This window comes from Stegostoma tigrinum, unplaced genomic scaffold (assembly GCF_030684315.1).
Source record: "Stegostoma tigrinum isolate sSteTig4 unplaced genomic scaffold, sSteTig4.hap1 scaffold_212, whole genome shotgun sequence".
NCBI lineage: Eukaryota > Metazoa > Chordata > Chondrichthyes > Orectolobiformes > Stegostomatidae > Stegostoma > Stegostoma tigrinum.
The window spans coordinates 148,710-171,450 of record NW_026728149.1 but is presented as its reverse complement, the minus strand read 5'-3'; the positions used below and the strand labels follow the sequence as shown (position 1 = coordinate 171,450).

The following is a 22,741-nucleotide window of genomic DNA, read 5'->3' as shown; positions in this document are numbered from 1 at the left end:
TGTGACTCCATTATGGCGTGTTAACCAGATCAACAATGTCATTAAAAATATCCTGAAGGAGGAGGACTGTAAGACGCAGCTCGATGTACACTTTGGTAAGATGAGTGATTAGGTCTTGCATCAAGTGTTCCGAGAGCTAGGCAGTGGATTAAATAGCAGAACCTCTAAAGTTGCAATCTCTGGATTATTCCTGGTGCCACATGCTGAGAAGGCAAGAAAAAGGGGAAGAAAACAGATGAATGCTTGGCTCAAGTGTTTGTGTTTGGGGAGGGATTTAGACACATGGATCTGAAGGACAATTTGTGGGGATGGTATATCCTCTGCAAGTTGGCTGGTCTGCAGCTGAAGCAGAAAGGAACCAAAATCCTTGCACAAGGGTTTGCTAATGTGGTGAGGAATTTAAGCTGTCGGCCTCCAAGCAGTGGGCAATTGAAGAGCAGGTAATTCACTGAGGGGTGAGAAAATAATAATATAAAGATTATATTAGGGGATTTCAACTGCACAACATTAATTGAGATAACATAAAAGTTTTACTTGGGAAATAATTCTTTAAATACATTTGAGAGATTATTTAACATCACCATGTAGACGAGCTTGTAAGGGACGGTGCAATGCTGGACCTACTTCTGGGACACAAAGGCAGTGTTCAAGGTGACAGTGGCTAAGTGCTTTAGTGATAGTGACCATGACAACAGACTTTTCAACGTGGGAGAGGAGATCTGTTTAAAAAAAAATGTTTTTGGTTTGGGGTAAGGCATATTTGACTGAAACAAGGCAGGATCTGGGTGTAATATTTTGGGAAGTTAGTTGAGGGCGAATCTACAGCAGAAAAGGAACTGGGAGAGTAAAGGCCAGCTATGTTCCGTTTTGGGTGAAATTTATGATCAACAAGCCTGGAGAACCCTGGATCTTGAGGAATGTTCAGGACATGTTTATGACAAGTGCAAAGGGAGCAAATGAATGGATGACTAGTGACGTATAAAAATGAAGTGTGAAGAAACGGTGGTGGCCAAGATTGGAAAGAATATCAAGATATTCTGCAGGCATATCAAGCAGGAGAATAACCAGGGAAAGAGTAGGGCCAATTAGAAACCGGGGTGTACGAAGGGTGATGGGGCAATCTGTGTTCAGAACTGAAGAGCATCGATACAGTCGACAAGCACCTCCCATCTGTCCTCCCTTCAAGGAGGAGCATTGATGTCTATAAAGCAGGAAGATGCAGTGTGAAATTGAAATTATTGGCTGGTTTAAAAGTGAACAAATCCCCACGCCCATATGAGTTGTTTCCAAGACTGCTGTGGGAGAAGAGAAAGAAAATCTCTTCAGAGATAGTAGGAACTCCAGATGCTGGATAATCTGAAGAAACAAGGTGTAGAGCTGGATGAGTGCAGCAGGCCAAGCAGCATGAGAGGAACAGGACGGCTGATGTTTGGAGTCTGGACCCTTCTTCAGAAATGGGGCAGGGGAAGGGATTCTGAAATAAATATGGAGAGAGGGGGAGGCGGATTGAAGATGGATAGCTGAGAAGATAGTTCGAGAGGAGACAGACAGTTCGAAGCGGCGAGGATGAAACCAGTGAAGATGAGTGCTGGTGGGGGGTTAGAACATAGAACGATACAGCGCAGAACAGGCCCTTCGGGCTTTGTTGTTGCACAGACCAGTGAACTAATATAAGCCCACCCCGCTACACCAGCCCATCAGCACTCATCTGCTTACCCAAGGACTGTTTAAATGCCCCGAATGTGGCTGAGTGAACCACATTGGCCGGCAGGGCGATCCACACCCTTACCACTCTCTGAGTAAAGAACCTGCCTCTGACATCTGTCTCAAATCTATTATCCCTGAATGTGAAGCTGTGCCCCTTTGTACAAGCTGAAGTCATCATCCTCGGAAAAAGACTCCCACTGCCCACCCGATCTAATCCACTGATCATCTTGTATGTCTCTATTAAATCCCCTCTTAACCTTCTTCTCTCCAATGAGAACAGACCCAAGTCCCTCAGCCTTTCTTCATAAGACCTTCACTCCAGACCAGGCAACATCCTGGTAAATCTCCTCTGAACCTTTTCCAATGCTTCCACATCCTTCCTGTAATGGGGCGACCTGAACTGCACGCAGTATTTCAAGTAAGGCCGCACTAGCTACATCTTTTAATATACTAGCACAGAGTACATCAGGTCCCAGATACCTATCGACCTTTAACCCCATTAGTTTCCCGAGCACCTTTTCTCTGGTGATATTTCTTGTCTGCTTTTTGCTCTTTGTTCACTAAATATTTTTGAGATGGTATTTGTGCCTTTTGCTGTGAAGACTGACATAAAGTATTTATTTGTCTCATTTGCCATTTCCTGATTCCCCATTATTATTTTTGCAGCCTCCATTCTTTAAAGGATCTGCGTTCACTTTGACCTCTTCCTTCCTTTTCATTTGTTTAAATAAGCTCTTATTGTCGGTTTCTTTTCTATTTCTCGGCTTTGAAATCTTTCCTTATTTCTGGTTTCCCACTAACCTTGGGCACTGACTGTTGAATTGGCAGAACATTGGAGAGAATGCTGAGGATATGGAAGTTTTGGTCTGGTGAATAGTACTCGACATGGTGCTGTTGCCCCCACTCCTGCTCAGGTGTCTCCCAGTTGAAATGCCAAATGGGACCCTGCCCATGCTCTTCACAGCTGCCCTGCAGCATTAAATGGCTGGAGGCAGGACATGGGGCGCCCTCTTGGATGGAAGTTCTACCTTGTAGAACTCCTGGCCACTTAGAGCCCAGAAGAGTCTGAAGTTGCTGATGGCTGGATGGCAGGTCCCGGACTAGAGGTGCGGAGTGGTCGAGGGTTGTTCGGGGTTGTTGAAACGTTGGATGAGAGTTTAAGGGCGTGAAGTGCCTTGGATCAGGCCAAGGGGCCTGTGGATGAGGATCCCCGACCAACTCAGTTTTTCGAGGCTGGATTGTGCATGTAAAGCTGACTGCCTTCCTGATTGACATCTATCTCCTTACGCAATAGAGGGGATCCCTTAAATTGCCATCGATTAGTCTCAGGAGGTCAAAGGATAGGCAGGCTGCTTGACAGTTCCCCAGAACTTCCACACATGTACACACAGTGCCCTCCAGATTTTATGTGTTTCTTCCCACCTTCGTATCTGTGGGATGGGGCTTTATAATGTAGCTCATGCAGTGCTAAAACAAAGAAGTTATCCTGAACCTTGAAATAGGACTGGAATGATACACCCAAATCTGGGACTAAACTTCAAGAGTAATAATTTTGGTAATATTGAGTAATAATGATGAAATTTACCCAACCTGTTTTAGGATTGTGACATTTTATCAACAAATTTAGCTAACGCTATTTTCATTGGAGTACAGGGGATTAATAAGTAGTTAATGGAGACATAAAGGATTATGATTGGTTGGGATAAGATAAACGTGGAGAGGCTGTGTTCCCATGGCTGGTGGATGATGTTACAAGGAGAAGGGAATGCATTCATGTTTTGGGGAAAAGATGTAGGGCAATGTCGAGGGGAATTTTTTTCAAGCAGTGAAGGTTCATGGGCCAGGATCTCTCTGCCTGTGAAAGGGTTAGAAGCCGAGAAAATCAACGATTTCACTCAGATGAATGCATATCTCTGGGAGCTTCATTCCTCATATTGCCATTAGATTTTATTTATGGAGGTTCTGTTGTATTTGGAGTGGTTCGATTGGCATTCCATGTTTTGACCATGTTTGCCAGATTTTGTTGGCATCATGTGAACTAAAATTGAATTGATACTTGTTTAACTACTAATTGTTTTTGGTAGACGCTGTAGAACATACCATGTGTATGACAAAAGAGCAAAATTATAAGAGAAATCTAGTTCAAAACCGAGGTAACAGAGCGCCTTTTTAAAATGAACAAGAATGTGTGATTAACACACTTCATAGCTGCAACCTAGTGTGATTTAAATGAATGCTGATTACCAGCAGTGAAATAGGGGTTGTAAGATCCACTATTTGAAACGAGTAAAGAGCCAATTAGTTTGTACTTTGGATTTGGATGTAGTGAGAATGCACGTCGGTTGAAAGAGATGGATGTTTTAGTTTAAATTGTACTGAGTCCTGCTTCATAAATATAAAGGAGGGCTTCATAACATACAAAGCTACTGTTCCTCCACCATTGTTCTGCAGAAATTACTGAACCAAACGACAGAATATGACCAGCATCATAAGACCATAAGACATAGGAGTGGAAGTGAGGCCATTCGGCCCATCAAGTCCACTCTGCCATTTAAATCATGGCTGATGGGCATTTCAACACCACTTCCCTGCACTCTCCCCCTCGCCCTTGATTCCTTTTGGGATCAAGAATTTGTCGATCTCTGCCTGGAAGGCATCCAACGTCCTGGCCTCCACTGCAATCTGCGGCAATGAATTCACAAGCCCACCACTCTGGCTGAAGACGTGTCGTCTCATTTCAGTTTTAAATTTACCCTCTCTAATTTTAAGGCTGTGCCCACGGGTCCTAGTCTCCCCGCCTAACGGAAACAACTTCCTAGTGTCCACCCCTTCTAAACCATACATTATCACTGACGGTTCCCTAGTTAGATTTGACATCGTGCATTTGAGAAGGAAATGGCCTGTTTCCTTCATTCCAGAGTACTTTTGTGAATCATTGTATTTATTTCTTGGCCAAATACAGGAATTAATTTTATTTGATAGCTCAATAAGTTAAAACTGTAATCAAAGTTAGTTTTCTTCCTCCTTTGTAGTGGATCTGTTGGAGTTGCACACAGCGCAACGCGTCTTTGATCAACACAAATTGACACAAACCGAGCAACTTCTGAATGTGACTGAAGTAATCAACTGTTTAACGTCCATTTATGATGTTTTGGAACAAAACCACAAGGACTTGGTCAATGTGCCACTCTGTGTCGACATGTGTCTGAACTGGCTGCTGAACGTATTTGATACGTATGTATGATTTACACTTTAATGTAGTATGTTTAGATTCTCCTAAGGTGCATTTAAACTGCATCCGACGGATTGGATTTTGATATGTATATGATCCGTTCAGTGAATATGAAGATTGTTGACTGATTAAAATCAATCCTGGTATTGTTGACATAAGGTTTCAGTATGTTCTAATTTCATTTCACTTAAACAGATAAAGTAGTTGAAAGTTTTAGCGATTTTTGTTTTAAATCGTAAAATTGAAACTGATATACTTTGGAATCCATTTGGTCAGATCTGTACAGGATCATGTAGACATCTCGACACTCTGATTGTAATGCTCTTCACGGTGACAAATGTTAGTGCTGGAGAAAGACGTGTATAAAGTGCACAATATGAACATCATCCAGTTAATGTCAAGGAATAAACGGCCAGATGTAGAATAAATTTTTATGTGACCCTCAATCTCGTAGAGTCATACAGCATAGAAACACCGTGTCTATGCCTCCCAACATACACCAAGCTGCACTAATCTCATTTATCTGCACTTGTTCCACAGCCTACTTTGACCTAGCATTTTAAATGCTCATCCCAGATGCTTTTTAAATGTTGAGAATACCTGCCTCAACTACCCTCTCAGGCAGCGTGCTCCATACGTCTACCACTTTTTAGATGAAAAAGCTTTTCCTCAGACTTCCTCCAAAGCATTTAATCCTCACCGTAAACTTGTGCCATCTGGTCTTAGACACATGTGCCATGGAGAAAGGATTCTCACAATGTATTCTGCCCGTGCCTGTCATAATTTTCTTTGCCTCAATCAGATCCCAACCCCAACCTCAGCCTCCTCTGCTCCAAGGAAAACAAACCCAGCATACCAGTCTATCTCATAACTGAGACTTTTTAACCTCGCCAGTATCTTGAAGAGCATTAACTGTGCCATTGTGGTATTTTCCAGACTAATTGTCGTTCAGCTTATCTCAGTCAGATTGTTTAGTAAACTCCATTTGGGAATAATGTTATGCACTTCACTTGGAAATGTATTAGGACTGTGACAGTATATTGGGGAATCCTTGCAAGCGGAGAGAATTTTATTTTCTTTCAGTCCAGGCTGGATACAATTCTAGGACTTGGCAATGGACGTCCAGGGTTAAACTTTCGGTGTCCTCCTATCCACCCCAATCACCTTGAATTTACCATTAATATAAAATTGAGCTTTGTCTGCATGAGATGTGTTCCAATATTAAATTGTTATTGCGACTGTCAATTTTGACATTCTTCATTAGGTGCGTACCCTTCATATTGATAGCAGCTTAAGCTGCTTCAGGATGTCAAAACCAAAATGTTGCCTTTTCCAGGGAAATTGTAGATATTGAGCTGAAATTCTCGCTAGGGAGCACTGAACGACATGCACTATTTCCCAGTACCACCCTCATTAGTACTTATTCCCTTTTTCTACCTGCCAGACAGAAACTGGATGCTCCGAATTAACGACATGAAATTCTGAGTGGGTGTGTGGTGCTTCCACATTGCTCAATGCTCCTCTGCACCTCCAACTTGGGCACTAGTCCGCAGCATCTGCAGCCACACCCATCAGGATCACCCCATGTCCACAGTTTTGACATGTGACATGTTCCAGCCTCAGCACATCATGGCACATCACAGATCTGCTTTCAGTACTCTTCTGTACTTCATTGCTGCATTCTGGATTGCAGCAGCCCCCCTCATTGCAGTGCTACTGCCAGGGCACTTTTGGATGCAGGGACAGGCACCCATTCGTGTATTGGGCCACGTTACACATCAGGACACCTTGCTTGAGCTCTCAACTCTCATTGTGTCCCTGCATGAATGCTAACAGCTCCTCTGCCTTGTCTTCATTTGCCTTGTCTTCTTAAGGTTTGCCCCTCCGCCACATCTAACAGACTCATAACGCTACTATGTTGATTAACTTTTTCGCATCGAGACCAAGCCAGACAGCTTGTCATGCTTGTCAGCAGTCATCAATCAAAGGAGTGGATGTGTTGCCGTTCAGCACCGTGATATGTTGATCTCACACCTGCAGTCTGTGCCAGCTGCAGAAGCACAGAAGGCATTGCATTGTCTCCAACCACATGGTCATGCTTCAGGTTCCGAGGGGAATGGTCTCCAGTCAAGCGAGGCACTTTCAGGCAGCAGATCTAGGTAACTCCAGGGCATTGTCTGATATCACTCGAGGGGCTTGGATGCAATCAGTTGGCTGCTCAGAATGACCATGGTCAGGACACTGTTGTCATAGGTTGTGAGAAGTCAAACATTAGACACCTCACTACCTGTGTTAGCTCTTTCTGCCCTACTGTGGGCTGTTTTTCCTGGAATGAAACAAAGGGAGGAATTGAGTGATATGAAATGAGCTGGTGCATTTGTTAGTGCTCATGTATGTTTGGGAAGGGAGGTGAGGTCTCCTGGGTGAGAGCAAGAGGCACAGAGAACATAGAGGAATAATAGCCTTGGGGCCTCAAGTAGACGAGAGCAAGCGAAGACAGACATTGAATGCTTTGGTGAGAATGGTATTACATGAGCTGTGCTGAAGGGTGGTGCAGAATTAGAGAGAGTGTGAATGTGAGGTAGCACAGACCAATGAGGATCCTCTTCCATTGGAGCAGAGGTCACTGATCCTGCAGCACTGCTGTATGGTTCTTTTGGTGGTTGAGACTGCATTGACACTGGACAGCCTCAGATGAGTCTGGCTGAATATTGTGTTGTGGCCTCCTGTGCTTGTGCTTGGGAAAGAGGACAGTCCTCCACTGCACCAATCCATCCACCAGGACCTCCAGGTCCCTAACTGTAAATAAGGTGCTAATTTCCCCTTTCCTGCCCTGTCTGGGACAATTGCTATGAACTGTACAAGGCAGTTCTGGATTCTGGGTATTTTACTGGTTCACAATAGCCTTTAAACATGGCACTAGTGCCAGTAATACCGGGATGTTTCAGTGGTGGCAAACACGTGCAGTTACGATGAGTGTAGAACGAACTAGCGTCGGCTGAGGGAGGCACTATAGGAGCATTGTTGCTAGTTATTGAATATGTTTGCAACAACAGAGTGGGAAAATTTGTTAGGTCTTTTGGAGAGATACTGTCCTTGCAGTGCAATAAAAATAACACTGAACTAACATTCCAGTGTTTTCGACCTTCAGATTTCAGAACAGATTTAGACCATTCAGCCCATTGAGTGGGATCTGTCATTCTCAACCTCCTGTGTCCTCACTAAGCAAGAACATATCTATCTATGCCTGAAATCAACTCTGACTTGGCCTCCACAGCTTTCTGCATCAATGAGTTCCACAGATTCACAACTTTCTGACTGAAGAAATTCCTCCTCACCTCCATCCTGAAAGGTGGTCCCTTTGACTCTGAGGCTGTGCCCTCAGGTCCTGGTCTCTCCTACTCGTGGAAACATCATCTCCATGTCCACTCTATCCAGGCCTGACTGATCTTCAGTGTGACCCCCTTCGTCCTTCTAAACTCCATCGAGTACAGACCCAGAGTTCTCAGCCACTCCTCACGTGACAGTGCCTTCATCCCCAGGATTATGTTTGAGAACCTCCTCTAGACCCTGACAAAGGCCAGCACATCCATCTTTAGATAGATGGCCAAAAACTGCTCTTAATATTCCAAATGCAAGATAACCAGAGCCTTACACAGCCTCAGCAATACATCTCTGCTCTTATATTTTTGCCGTCTTGAAATGAATGCTGATATTGCATTTGCCTTCCCAACTGCCAACTGAACCTGCATGTTAAAAGAATCCTGAACTGGGGCATCTTTGTGGTTCAGATTTCTGAAGCCTTTCCCCATTTAGAAAATAGTCTATGCCTGTACTTGCCCATCTCTACAGACTCTCTGTGACCTCCCCACTTCCTCAACACTACTTGCCTCTCCACCTATCGAAATGTCATCTGCAGACTTAGCAACAACGCCCTGTGGACAACAATACCATCAGTTCCTTTGTCGAGATTGCTAATGTATAACGTGAATGGCTGTAGTCTGATCTCTGATGAGTGCGGAACTCCTGTAGTTGCTGGCTGCCATCCTGAAAAAGACCCTTTTATTGCCACTCTCTGCATTCTGCCAGTTAGCCGATCCTCTGTCCATGCCAGTACCTACTCCCGAACACCATAAGCTCATTTTTTATTTTGAAGACTCCTGTGTGTCACCTTGTCAAAGGCTTTCTGGAATTCCAAATAGATAAAGTTCAATGGCTCTCTTTGGTTTTGACTCACTGGTTACATTCCCAAAGAATCTAACAGAGACCTTCCCTTGACAAAGTTGTGTTTTCTCAGCCCAATTTACCATGTATTTCCAAGTATTGCCATGTACTTCCAAGCATTGTCCGGTCTCATCCTTAATAATAGACTCTGAAATCTGACCCAATGACCAGCGCCAGGCTAACAGGTCTGTAATTTCTCATCTTTTGCCTCCCTCCATTTTAAACAGGGGTGTTATATTTGCCATTTTGCACTCCTTTGGGACCCACCCTGACTCCAGTAATTCCTGAAAGATCACCAATGGTCTTCTCACTTATCTCCTTCAGAACTCTGGGGGACAGTCCATCTGGTCCATGTAATTTACCATCTTCTCTGAATTATAGAATTCCTACAGAGCGGAAAGAGGCCATTGGGTCTGCACCACCTCCGCAAAGAACATCCCACCAAGACCCAGCCCTGTACTGTTTCCCGGCAAGCTCACATTTGCCACGGCTGATCCACCTTGCCTGCACATCTTTGGACTGTGGATGGAAATCAGAGCACCTGGCGGAGACACATGCAGACATGGAGAGAATGTACAAATTCCACACAGACCCTTCAGCTTCCCCTGTACCTTCTCCTTAGTGATGGCCACTGCACTCACTTCTGCTTCAGACTCCCTTAAAGCTCTACTACTGGTGCCTTCCAACCTGAAGACTGATGCAAAATACTTGTTCAGTTCCTCTGCCATTTCTTTGTTCCCCAACACTACTTATTTGGCCCCTCTTGAAATTTTCTTTGCATTTTCAGGGGTGTTTACAATAACAATATCTACTTTATAGTGTTGACAAATGGATTGTTTAGATCATCACAGAAACAATAAGCAAAATTCGTCAGTATTCTCATTTAACAATTATATATATTAATATCACAGTCAATGCATTTCCATCAGGTAAGCGCGTAGCTGGAACTTTCTAACCCGGAAGTTTTCACTTTTCTGTTCTTAACAAGAATACCTATTTATTACAACAGCATAGATTCTAGCTACAGACAGATGTTTACAAACATTGGACATATATCTGTATGAATTAAAACTGTAAACCCCCTGTCAACTCATCTTCCTGCAGACAAACATAGAGTGGAGATGGATAAACCATGGATATTATAGGTGGAAAAAAATGCGAATTAAGTCCTAACTAAGTGGTCCCGGTTCACAGGATTTGCCAAGATGATCTTGAGAATGAAAAACAAATGAATAAATATCGCAGAGTGACTTATTATCTATTAAAGCATGTGTTGATGATATGGCATTGCTGTGATCATAAAATAGAACATTGTCCAATTTCCTGTGAGCATTACCGTAGTTTTCATTTGTATTCTCCATGTCGGGAACATATTTATTTGGTACTTTACTGACTAAGTGACGCTCGCTCATCTACAGTGTTCGGTTGCAAACAGCCAATATTTTATTATTCTAATTGAGTAACCATGGTTTGGAATTTTGTCATGGAAATGTATTTCACTTATGTTACTCTGCGTAATTGTAGCCAATCCTCCATTGGCAAAGAAACACACAACTACAGCAGTTAATAAAAGAAAGAACTGCATTTATGTAGCACATTTTATGGTCTCAGGCATAAAAAGTACTTTATAGGCAGCTAAACTACCTTTGAAATGTCGTCACTGATGTAGCATAAGAAAACCTGTTGTATTTAAAATAGTCAGAAGTAAAGAAATATGAAATGAAGTAATAATAAAAATAGTGAAAAAATATGAAATTATGAATGTGAAGAAATATAAAATCTCCAGTCCCTTGCGAGTGGAGACATAGAATCAGGAGATGTAGAGTCAGTGTGGAGCGTACCAGGGAGGAGGCCATTCTGGATCTGGTGTTGTGTAACCAACCGGATTTGATCAGGGACCTCGAAGTAAAGGAGCCATGAGGAGGTAGTGACCATAATACAATAATTTTTGATCTGCAATTTGAGAGGGAGAAGGGAGAATTGGAAGTGTCAGTATTGTAGGAACTATGGAGCAATGAGGGAGGAGCTGGCCAAAGTTCAATGGTTCAATACCCTCGCCGGGATGGCAGTGAAACAACAATGGCAGGTATTTCTGGATATAATGCAAAAGATGCAGGATCAGTTCATTCCAAGGAGGAAAAAAGATCCTAAGGGGAGGCAGGGATGGCCGTGGCTGACGAGAGAAGTTAAGGACTCTATAAAGATAAAAGAGAAGTAGTATAACCGAGCAAAGATTAGCGGGAAGCCGGAGGACTGGGAAGCTTTTCAAGAGCAACAGAAGATAACTAAAAAGGCAATACGCAGAGAATAAAATGAGGTACGAAGGAAAACTGGCGAAAAATATAAAGGAGGATAGTCAAAGTTTTTTTTAGGTGTGTGGAAAAAAAATGGTTAAGACTAAAATTGAGCCCTTGAAGACAGAAACGAGTGAATTTATTTAATGGGAACAAGGAAATGGCAGAAGAGTTGAATAGGTACTTTGGATCTGTCTTCACTAGGCAAGACACAAGCAATCTCCCAGATGTAATCATGGCTGAAGGACCTAGGGTAATGGATGAACTGAAGGATATTTATATTAGGCAAGAAATGGTGTTGGATAGACTGTTGGGTCTGAAGGCTGATACGTCCTGATGGTCTGCATCCCAGGGTACTTAAGGAGGTGGCTCTAGAAATTGTGAACACATTGGTAATCATTTTCCAATGTTCTCTAGATTCAGGATCAGTTCCTGCGGATTGGAGGGTGGCTGATGTTGTCCCACTTTTCAAGAAAGGGGGGAGAGAGAAAATGGAAATTATCGACCGGTTAGCCAGACGTCAGTGGTGGGAAAGAATTATAAAATTAAATTGCGATTCATTTGGACAGCAGCAACAGGATAGGTCAGAGTCAGCATGGATTTACGAAGGGGAAATTGTGCTTGACTTATCTTCTGGAATTTTTTGGGAACGTAACTATGAAAATGGACGAGGGAAAACTCGTGGATGTAGTCTACCTGGACTTTCAGAAAGCCTTTGATAAAGTCCCACTTAGGAGATTAGTGAGCAAAATTCGGGCACATGGTATTGTGGGCAAAATACTGACTTTGGTTGTAAACTGGCTGTCTGACAGGAAGCAAAGACTAGTGATAAACGGGTCCCTTTCAGAATGGCAGGTGGTGACCAGTGGGGTACCACAATGTTCGGTGCTGGGACAGCAGCTGTTTACAATATACATTAATGATATAGATGAAGGCATGAAAAGTAATGTTAGCAAATTTGCCAATGACACATAGCTGGGTGGCAGTGTGAAATATGAGGAGGATGTTATGAGAATACAGGGTGACTTCGACAGGCTAGGTGAGTGGACGGATGCATGACAGATGCTGTTTAATGTGGATAAATGTGTGGTTATCCACTTTGGTGACAAGAACAAGAAGGCAGATTACTATCGAAATGGAGTCAAGTTAGGTCAAGGGGAAGTACAACGAGATGCAGGTGTTCTTGTACATCAGTCAATGAACGCAAGCATGCAGGTACAGCAGGCAGTGAAGAAAGCCAATGGCATGCTGGCCTTCAAGAGGAATTGAGTATCGGAGCAAAGAGGTCCATCTGCAGCTGTACCGGGACATGGCTTAGAAGGATGAGAAGGGGTCTGATTGAGACGTATAAGATTATGAAAGGATTAGACACTCTGGAGGCAGGAACCATGTTTCTGCTGATGATTGAGTCCAGAACCAGAGGACACAGTATAAAAATAAGGGATAGGGCATTTAGAACAGAGTTGAGGAAAAACTTCTTCACCCAGAGAGTGGTGGATATATGGAATGCTCTGCCCAGAAGGCAGTGGAGGGCAAGTCTCTGGACACTTTCAAGAAGAGATAGATACAGCTTTTAAAGATAGTGGAATCAAGTATTATGGAGATAAGGCAGGGTCAGGATACTGATTGTGGATGATCAGCCATGATTATAATGAATGGTGGTGCTGGCTCGAAGGGCCGAATGGCCTTATCCTGCCCCTGTTGTCTATTGTAAAAGTTAATTGTATAAGAATGATTAAGACGGTCCCTTTATGTATGGTGTTGGCAGCTTGTTCAGATAGGGAAAACAACATGGCTGATCTTGATTCCGCTCCTATTTGTTACACAGAAGCCTCTTCGAGCAATAATTCTTGAATGTTGATGGGACGTTGAAACACAGGTAGATTATCGTGATCACTTGTTGAAAATGGATAGCAGCTAGTAGTTCTCTTTCCACTCAACTAGTGACCAGTCGGCAATGGTCAAACAGTGCATAACCCAGAGATCACAAGCTCCCCTGAGACATGATGTCAGTTGAGTCTCATGAATAACTACCTGCAGATGGACTATCTGTAGATTAAACATGGTATTAAATCTCACATATACTGCTCTCAACCATTTTAATCAAAGTGTTTATCACTCGTTGCATCGAAACAGATCACACAAACTGAAATGGCATATGCACAAATACCAACATACAAGTTCTATATAGTGGCATTTTGTTTAAAGTTGTATTTATTAAATGAAAGGGTGGAGTATAATCTTCACAAATCATATTAAGGTGCTATAGAAATCTATGGAAGTGAGAAATTTGTTTTTTGATTCAATACATGTCTGACAAATGACAATTCAAAGAGATCTTTGTTTCAGCTCGAGTGGGTCGCGGAGTCGTCCTCATTAGGGGCATTTAAGTGACTATTAGACAGGCATATGGATGGTAGTTTAAGATAGGGGTGGAGGTTAGATAGACCTGAGGTTTAGGGTAAAAGTTCGGCCGAACATTGTGGGCTGAAGGGCCTGTACTGTTCGATGTTCTATGTATGTTATGCTGTATTCAAATAAGTAAAGTCAGTCATGACATTCTGCAACTTCCTTTTCCAGGGGTATGAGTGGAAGAATCAGAGTGCTTTCTTTGAAAATTGGCTTGACGTGACTCTTCAAGGATCATCTAGAGGAAAAATACAAGTGTCAGTACTAAATCTATCATTGCTGATACACATGTAAACTGTAGATTTAACTGTATGTAAACTTTGTTTAACAAACTAGCACACTCAATAAACTGACAAAAATTATACACCAGATGTTTACTGTATTCTCATAATCTCTGTGATGTCTGGTGAGGGTGCAAGTGAGAAGGCTCCCTGCCAGTAAGTTTTAGTTAAGGCAAAGTTGCTTCATTACTGAAGTTATTTGTAAGTTATACTGAAGTTATACTGTAAATGAAGGAGAACAGTGATGCATATATCCTGTGCATTATGTTCCGATTATTGAGTGTGTGTTTTTTTGTGCGTGTGCACCTATTGATCAACTGGAATTTTTGATTACTCAGCACATTCCTGGTACCACGGGTGCTGTTTAACAAAAGGTTTGCTGTATTAGTATATTTCTGTAATTAGTCATTACCACTATGAATGTTAAGTCATAACTTGGTCTGTGCAGAATCTGCACAGTGCATTCCTGCAAGATAAATGATGCGCTACATATGTATGATGCTATTGTTTCTCAAAGACACTAACCTTAGCAGCTGTTTTTGTTCCCAATCATGTTTTCATCATTAGAATACTGGGAAAAATATTCAGAAGTGTGGTATGACGCAAGTGCTCAGTTGCAGCAGTGGTAACACTTAGTGTGAGGTTATGTTTTTGCCCATTTGTTGTGCTGTTTGTCAACAATGTATCTCACAAACTAATGGGCATATTTCATTGAAAGCTGGTACGTATGGGTATGGTCAAAGGAAGAACTGATTAGTTTTTGACAGATCCAGATTTATTTCTCTATTTTTTTAAAGCATCAGTTAAAATCGGTCGGATAGGCAAATGATCATCTTTCTGGAATATTGTTGATTGATTTAGAATGTTGTGGATTGTGTCAGCCCTGACAGTAGAATTTGTCCCAACTATCAAAATATGAGCAGATCTTTGAGAGCAGATTATCAAATTGGCCTGAAGCTTTCTCAGTGAGATGGAAGCTTTTAATAAAAAGGATTTATTTTGTTAGCCTTGCTTTTACAAAGAATCAGTCAAGTGGAGAAATGCCTCCAAGAAAAGCTGTGTAATTATAGACTCATGGATGTTTGTTGCACAGGAGGAGGCCGTGTGGTCTGTAGTTCCTGCACTACTCAACAAAGATCTGTCTACATTGAACTCACATGGCATTGATTTCCTTTTTGACTGTTTGGCCCATAGCCTTGGAGCCTACGGCAACACAAGTGAACATCTAAATACTGCTTAAATATTCAGACACTTTCTGAATCAGTCACACTTTCAGTCAGTGAGCTCAGGACTCCCACCACACTGGGGTAAATAGGTTCTCCTCAACTCCCCTCCCCTGTCTACGAATGGAAAAAGCAACTTCCAGTTATCCTTTCTATGCCCTTCAAAATCTTAAACACCTTTACCAGGTCCCCTTGTCTGCTCCACTCTTGGCATCGGTCAGTTGGGCAGGTCAGTGGCAAATTGATATAGCCTGAAGAAGGAATAAGATAAGAGAGTACTTCATGTGGCAAAGCCTGTCATGCCCGATGGAGGACAGCAACGGCCGTCAGCAGTGAAGTCCACTGGCAAGGATGGGCGGGCCTGAGCCCAGCACAGGGGAATACGAGCCGTCACTGTGGAGCCCTCGTTCAGTGTGTCTGCAAACTCGTGGCTTCAGAAAGGACTGTAATGTTTGACTTTTTAAACTTTTGTTTTTATTTTTCTACTGTTATATTAAGAAGACTGTCGTGCTGAACTTGTTAACTTATTCATTTATTTTTCTAACATAGAACATGGAACGGTACAGCACAGTACAGGCCCTTCGGCCCACGATGTTGTACCAAACTTTTACCGTCATCCTAAGGTCTATCTAACCTCCACTCCTACCTTATACTGTCATTCATGTGCTTGACTAATAGCCGATTAAATGCCCCTAATGAGGCTGACTCCACTACCCTCTCCAACATTGCATTCCACTCCCCTACGACTCTGAGTAAAGAAGGATGGATAAATTTTCTACATCTGCATCTAAAATTTCGTACCGAGGTACTTTGTACCTGAGATGGCACCGTCTGAGGTGACATTGTACTCTTGTACCCTGTATTGAATACATGTGATAATAAAACCTAAATCTAAATCTAATGCATAGCAGGACACTGGGAAGCTTAGAGGAGAAAAGGGATCCTGGGGTACTTGTTCATAAATTCCTGAAGGGGTCAGGTCAGGCTAGTAAGGGTTGTTACAAAGACATATAGGACATCTCCCTTTATCAGTCGTGGCATAGATTGTAAGAGTGGGGAGGTCACTTTGGAGCTGTTTAAAAGTTTGGTTAGGCCACAGCTGGAGTCACGTGTGGAGTTTTGGTCACCACCCATTAGGAAGGATGTGATTGTACTGGAGGGAATGAAAAGGATGTTGCATGTGTTGGAGCATTTTAGCTGTGAAGAAAGGCTGGAAAAATTCAGATTATTTTCTGTGAAGCAGAGAACGTTTGGCGGGGTGAGTGGAGGTCCTGATAGAGGCATAGAAGATTATGAGAGGTATAGATAGGTTGCGTAGAAAGCATTGTTCCCCTTAGTTAAAGCATCAATAACAACAGGGCACAATTTTAAAGAGAAAGACGGGAAATTTAGAGGAGCTTTGCGGAAAATCATTTTCATCCAGAGTGTGGTAAAGGTCTGGAATGCATTGCCTGGGAGGGAAGTTGAAACAGGAAACCGTACAACCTTTGAAAAGTACTTGGATGAGCACTTGTAATGTCATAATATTTTTGAGAATGGTCTAGTGTGTAAAAATGGGACTAGTATATGTCGCAGTGTATTTTTAGAGGTACAGCCTTAGTGGGCTGTAGGACCTCTTCTGTACTCTATGATTCCATGAGAACCCCCAGCCCAGGCAGCATCTTGGTTTTTTCAGTAATCTCCAGGATCACACCCTTCATAGTGTGATCCCTTGCCTTGTTAGCCCTCCCGAGTTCGTTAGCTCACACTTTTCCTGGTTGAGTTCCAATTGCTGTGTCCCGCTGACCAGTCTGTTGATCTCCTCCTGAAGTTTATTCTTCCTGTCTGTCAACCAATTTGCCAATTTGCCTTTGATCCCATGGCTGTTATTTATATGACCATTCCACCGATATCCTCCTCACTGAATTAGTGATTTGCTAGTGACACGGTCATACAAATTGTGTTTAAGCCCAAATGAAGAATATACATGACAAACTTCAAGGGTCCTTGTGGCAAGCCCTGCACAACCCCACTGAAAGCAAACATCCTGTCAAATAGACATCCCTCTACCATCAATCACCCTGTGCTCTCTGCCTCAGCCAGTTTTGGCTCCAGTGTGCCTCTTTGCCTTTGATCCCGTTGACTGTTGCTTTCTTGATCAGTCTGCCAAGGGGGTCTTTACTAAGTCAACATCAAATGCAGAAGTTCATCAATCTTCCAACATCTCCTCAAATTTGGATCAAATTTCTGAAATGTGACCTCATCTTAACAAATCCATACTGACTATCCCTGATTAATTCATGCAAGTACATTCTACCCCTAAGAATGCCTCTTTGTAGCTTCTCCAGTGCTGAGATTATTCTGACTGGTCTTTAATTTCCTGGTCTGTTTCTTTGTCCGTTTGATAATAGTGGGACAATGTTAATAGTCCTTCATGACTTCACGTGTGATTGACAAGGGTTTGAAAATTGCTGCCAGGGGCCCAGATATCTCGTCCCTCACTTCCCTCGCTAACTGGTATATGTTTCAGTTCGGCCTGCAGATGTATCCACTTTTAAAGTTGCTAAACCAGCTGCATCTCCCTATGTCTTAACCTCTGATGTTCCGAGGTCCTCTGCCCTGATATCTATACTTGCAGTGTCCTTCTCCGTTGTAAAGATTGACGCAAAATATTCATTGAGGACAGTGCCCATGTTTTCCAGGTCCACACAAAGATTACCTCTGTGAAATGAATGAGGAGATATCAGAGAGTTTTGAGATTTACAATCAAGAAAGAAATTGACAAAATGACTTCCTTGGAGAATCATACAACATACATTGTCCATTGTTGTAAACAAACAGAAGTTTTTGTTTCCACAGTTGTTTGCAAATAGCCAATCAAGATCATAAAATAATCTTTTAACATAATTTACAAAACAAGGCAATTGAGGAAGATGTATTGGATGTATTGAACTCTCAACTACCTCCCTTAAGTTGAGGAATATCAATATTTTTCTTCTGGATAACTTTGGCAGATCTCTTCAAACAAGTCGCTGAACCCACAGATTTATGTGACCAACGAAGCCTGAGTCTTTTGCTTTACGATGCAGTCCAGATCCCTTGGCAGCTGGGTGAGGTAGCTTCATTTGGAGGCTGCAACATTGAACCAAGTATCCGCAGTTGCTTCCAACATGTAAGTGTGCTCTGCACCAATTCATAAGGTCAAGCGGGTCCACTTGCCAGTATGATTTTTGTGCTCATTTTTGGTTTGAATTGGTTCCAGAGGCCAACATGTACCACCACTAATCCAAGGCTATCATGTTGATAAGTAGTCAATGTTTTTATTAGATTAATGACAAAAAACAATGTCAGAAACCCCAGTGATAGTGTATGAGATACCATATCACTGAGGATAGCGGACGTAAGCTTGACATAATTAATCATGCAGCTGATCTTTTATTTCCCTCCAGGGCCAGAACAAACCAGAGATTGATGTTGAACGCTTTGTCGAGTGGATGAGATTGGAGCCTCAGTCCATGGTGTGGCTGCCTGTTCGACACCGTGTGGCAGCTGCTGAAACTGCAAAACATCAGGCTAAGTGTAACATCTGCAAAGAGTACCCAATCGTAGGTTTCAGGTGAGATGTGCAAACCAGCAGAAAGTTAGTGGGAATTAGTTTTTAAAGAAAGCTTTAACTTTAGATGTTCTATTGGAAACTCTGTCAGTAAATGATAACTGAAATCGTCAAAAATCCCAACAAATTTATGGACCAGAGAAGTAATTAGGATAAATTAAGTATCAACTTCTTTACCTTAATTTTTGTGAGAGGTGAATGCTGCATGTTTATGGTATTTTGTTCACAGTTGCATTGATCACAGACACTGTGGCTCAGAATGGATTGTAACTCGACTTGCGGTTGCTTCTGTAATTTGCAATTATTGGGAATTTACAGAAAGGCCTTTTTATTAGTCCTGTAATCAGTGTGTGTGCATCCTATGAAAGTGATTGCTGTGGTGTTGCTAAATGATCGATAAAACTTCTTGTCCATAATTAGTAAATTAAAATGCATATTTGGACAGGATTTCTAAGGGGTAATTGAACCTTTTTGGTTAACTATTCTCCTACATTTCTACGATTGACCATCTTGGAAAAGGTGCATGTTACTGCCATTGATCTGACCAAACAACTCCCTGTCTAAGAAGTGAGACCCCAACTGTGGATGAAACTATGACTGCCATAACTAAGTAAAGAGCAACAGCGACCCGGAGTCAATTGAATTCCATCTGAAGCTTGAGGAATGGTGGCCTAACTCTGAAGGCCAAGATCTGTTAGCTTTTCATGGACTATGAGGAACAGGGCAGGATTTCACAGAATCTTTAAGATGCCATATCTTGTACAAAACTGAAGGAGAAATGTCAGATTGCTCAAAGAACCATGGGATCACCAGCCTTTCCATTGCTGGGAAGATTCTGGCAAGGTTACTTCTGAATAGGTTTATGCCACCATGGCAGATGAAAACCTTCCATGTGAAGGGAACTTTGTGAAAATGTTGGAGACAGAGCAGGACCAAATTACAGGAATGATTCCAGGGATGAGATATTTCATTATGAAAATTGACTGGGGGAGTTGGGACAGTTTTCCCCGACTTTCCTAGCATTTGTTTCTCCCCAAACAATTTACCGTTTCTTCAAAATAAAAAGAAATATGTAATTTAACTACTTAGCTTGCATTCCTTCAAAGGTTGAAAATATCTAAACAAAAATGAACATTTCTCTTACTACTTGTTCTTTCTTTATAGGTACCGCAGTCTCAAGCACTTCAATTCTGACATCTGCCAAAGCTGTTTCTTTTCGGGGCGCACATCAAAGGGCCACAAGTTACATTGCCCCATGGTGGAGTACTGCACTCCGGTGAGTAATATATTATTCCACTTGATAGAATTGTTCCAATCAGTGGAAACTTAGGGATTTAACCATTTAAATACAATCTTCCCTCAAAGTTGAAGTAGTTTGCTAAAATGATAAAAGGCCAACAGCTTAAATCAGGCTTCAATACCAGAAATGCAATATTGTGCAGAAGCTCTTTGAGGTCAAGTTGAGGCTCAAGGAAGAATGTGTCATCACGCCCACCCTTTTCTCCAGCTTTGTCACCGCCATTCTTAATCTCGTGAAGAACAAGCTTCCCAGTGGCCTGGACAGGATTGATGGAAAACCTTTTAACCTCAACCAGTTGAAATCGAAGAAGAAAATGACACTGACCTCGCATATGGAACTTCAGTATGTGGTTCACAATGTCATTTCCGCTCTCAGAAGTCTTCAAATCTCCCTTAAGGCCTTTGCAGAAGTATACTGAAGAATTAGCCTCAACCTTAAATTTGCCACCCAGGTTGATCGGGTTGTTAAGAAGGCATACGGTGTGTTAGCTTTTATTCGTAGAGGGATTGAGTTTCAGAGCCATGAGGGCATGTTGCAGCTGTACAAAACTCTGGTGCAGCTGCACTTGGAGTATTACCTACAGTTCTGGTCACCGCATCACAGGAAGGATGTGGAAGCATTGGAAAAGGTGCAGAGGAGATTTATCATGATGTTGCCTGGTATGGAGGGAAGGCGTTTTGAGGAAAGGCTGAGGGACTTGAGGCTGTTTTCGTTAGAGAGAAGAAAATTAAGAGGCGACTTAATGGAACCGTACAAGATGATCAGAGCATTAGATAGGGTGGACAGTGAGAATCTTTTGGCTCGGATGGCCATGTTTGACACGGGCTGGACATAGCTTCAAATTGAGGGGTGATAGATATAGGACAGAGGTCAGAGGTAGGTTCTTTACTCAGAGAGTAGTAAGGGCGTGGAATGCCCTGCCTGCAACAGTAGTAGACTTGCCAACTTTTAGGGCATTTAAATGGTTGTTGGATAAACATATTGATGATAATGGAATAGTGTAGGTTTGTTGGGCTTCAGGTTGGTTTCACAACATCAAGGCCGAAAGGGCCTGTACTGCGCTGTTATGTTCTGTGTTCGAACCTCAAGATGACTCAAATCCTTTACCAATCTGTCATGTTGTGGTCCATCTTTTCATCAAAATTAATAGAGAAATCCTCCCAAATGTAGAACATTTCCCTTAGATGGGACGCTCTCTCTCTTTTAAGGCTGACATCGATACAGAGATTCTAACATTACGTCCAATCTGCGAGTGGCACCTTTGGACTCCTAAGGATGAGAATGCTCAATTGTGACATCTGTGCTGATCGCAAGATCCTTGAGTTCAAGGCATGCATCGTTCAGCCTCTTCTATATGACTGTGAAACCTGGATAACATAGAGCTGCCACTTCAAGACCCGTTCAGCACAGTTTTATCATGGATTCTCCACATCAGCGAGGAGGAAAAACCTCCCAGCATCAGCATTGACGCCATGATGATTTGAAACAAACCTCATTGGGATTGCCATGTACTTGGGATGCCTAAGTTATGACTACCAAAGTAAATTTTTGCCAACTCAAGGAAGGCATCTGAACAAGAAGAAGTCAAAGGAAGCATTTAAAAGACCTTGAAATGTTCCTTCAAGAAGTAGTACTTGGAGGTCTAAGTATGGATATCCCCATTCAGAAGAAACCAACTTGGGGGAATCTCCTGTATGAAGGCACATAATTCTTCATGAACACCAGACAAGAAGTTGAAGTGTGGGAAAGGAACTGGAGAAAGGAATGCCAATGTTCTCAAGGCCGAGACCACTTCCACCACTCCGAAAGACCTCCTAAACGTGTGGTCAGATATGTGGCTCCAGTTCAGGCTAATCAACCCGCACAGAGCTCAGGACCTGTGATATGGAATTTCCTAGCTGGGCAATCATACTTATCAGCCAGTGATGGTTCTTAATATTGTGCAGACTATGATTTGATCACAACTGAGTACTGTGTGTAGCTTTGAGCATTGCTATAGAAAGACCAGGTTTTATAGATTAATCAGAATGGTGCTGCATGAGAAACTGGAATTAAGAAGAGATAGGTGATACTTAATTGTTATTTGTTTCTGGGCCACTGGCATCACTAACTGGGCCAGCATTTACTTCCCATCCTTAGTTACCCTTGTCATTGTTGAATCATTGTAGTCCATGTGCTGTAGGTAGACTCAGTCAGTCAGGGGCGAATTTCCAGGACTTTGACCCAGTGATAGTGAAAGAACAGCAATATATTTCCAAGTTGAGATGGTGAGTGGCTTAGACAGGGTGTTGTAGGTGGTGCTGTTCTCATATATCTGTCACCCTTGCCCTTGTAGCTGAAATTTGTCATAGGTTTGGAAAGTCCTATCTCAGGATCTTTTGCAGATTTCTCAGTGCATCTCATAGATGGTACACACTGCTGCTTTTGAGCACTGGAGGGAGTAGGTTGCTTTTTCCTGGATGGTGTTGAACTTGTTGAG

The 22,741-nt window shown here is 42.4% G+C and overlaps 1 protein-coding gene across 3 annotated transcripts in view; it reads left to right on the top strand.

Moving 5' to 3' along the window:
- Positions 1-18,952, top strand: part of LOC132207929 (utrophin-like) — a 195,639-nt gene extending 176,687 nt beyond the window's left edge. For 2 of the 3 annotated variants that reach the window (XR_009444017.1, XR_009444018.1), the window contains exons 3-6: positions 4,740-4,941; positions 14,038-14,123; positions 18,364-18,521; positions 18,799-18,952. Coding sequence is in view for 1 of the 3 variants with exons in the window: in XM_059643742.1 (XP_059499725.1) it covers positions 4,740-4,941; positions 10,268-10,277 (212 nt within the window). In the remaining 2 variants the exon portion in view is untranslated. Of the gene's footprint in view, positions 1-4,739; positions 4,942-10,267; positions 10,293-14,037; positions 14,124-18,363; positions 18,522-18,798 lie in introns of those variants that run through there. The other variant, XM_059643742.1, reaches the window with a different exon arrangement.
- Positions 18,953-22,741: the final 3,789 nt, after the last annotated feature.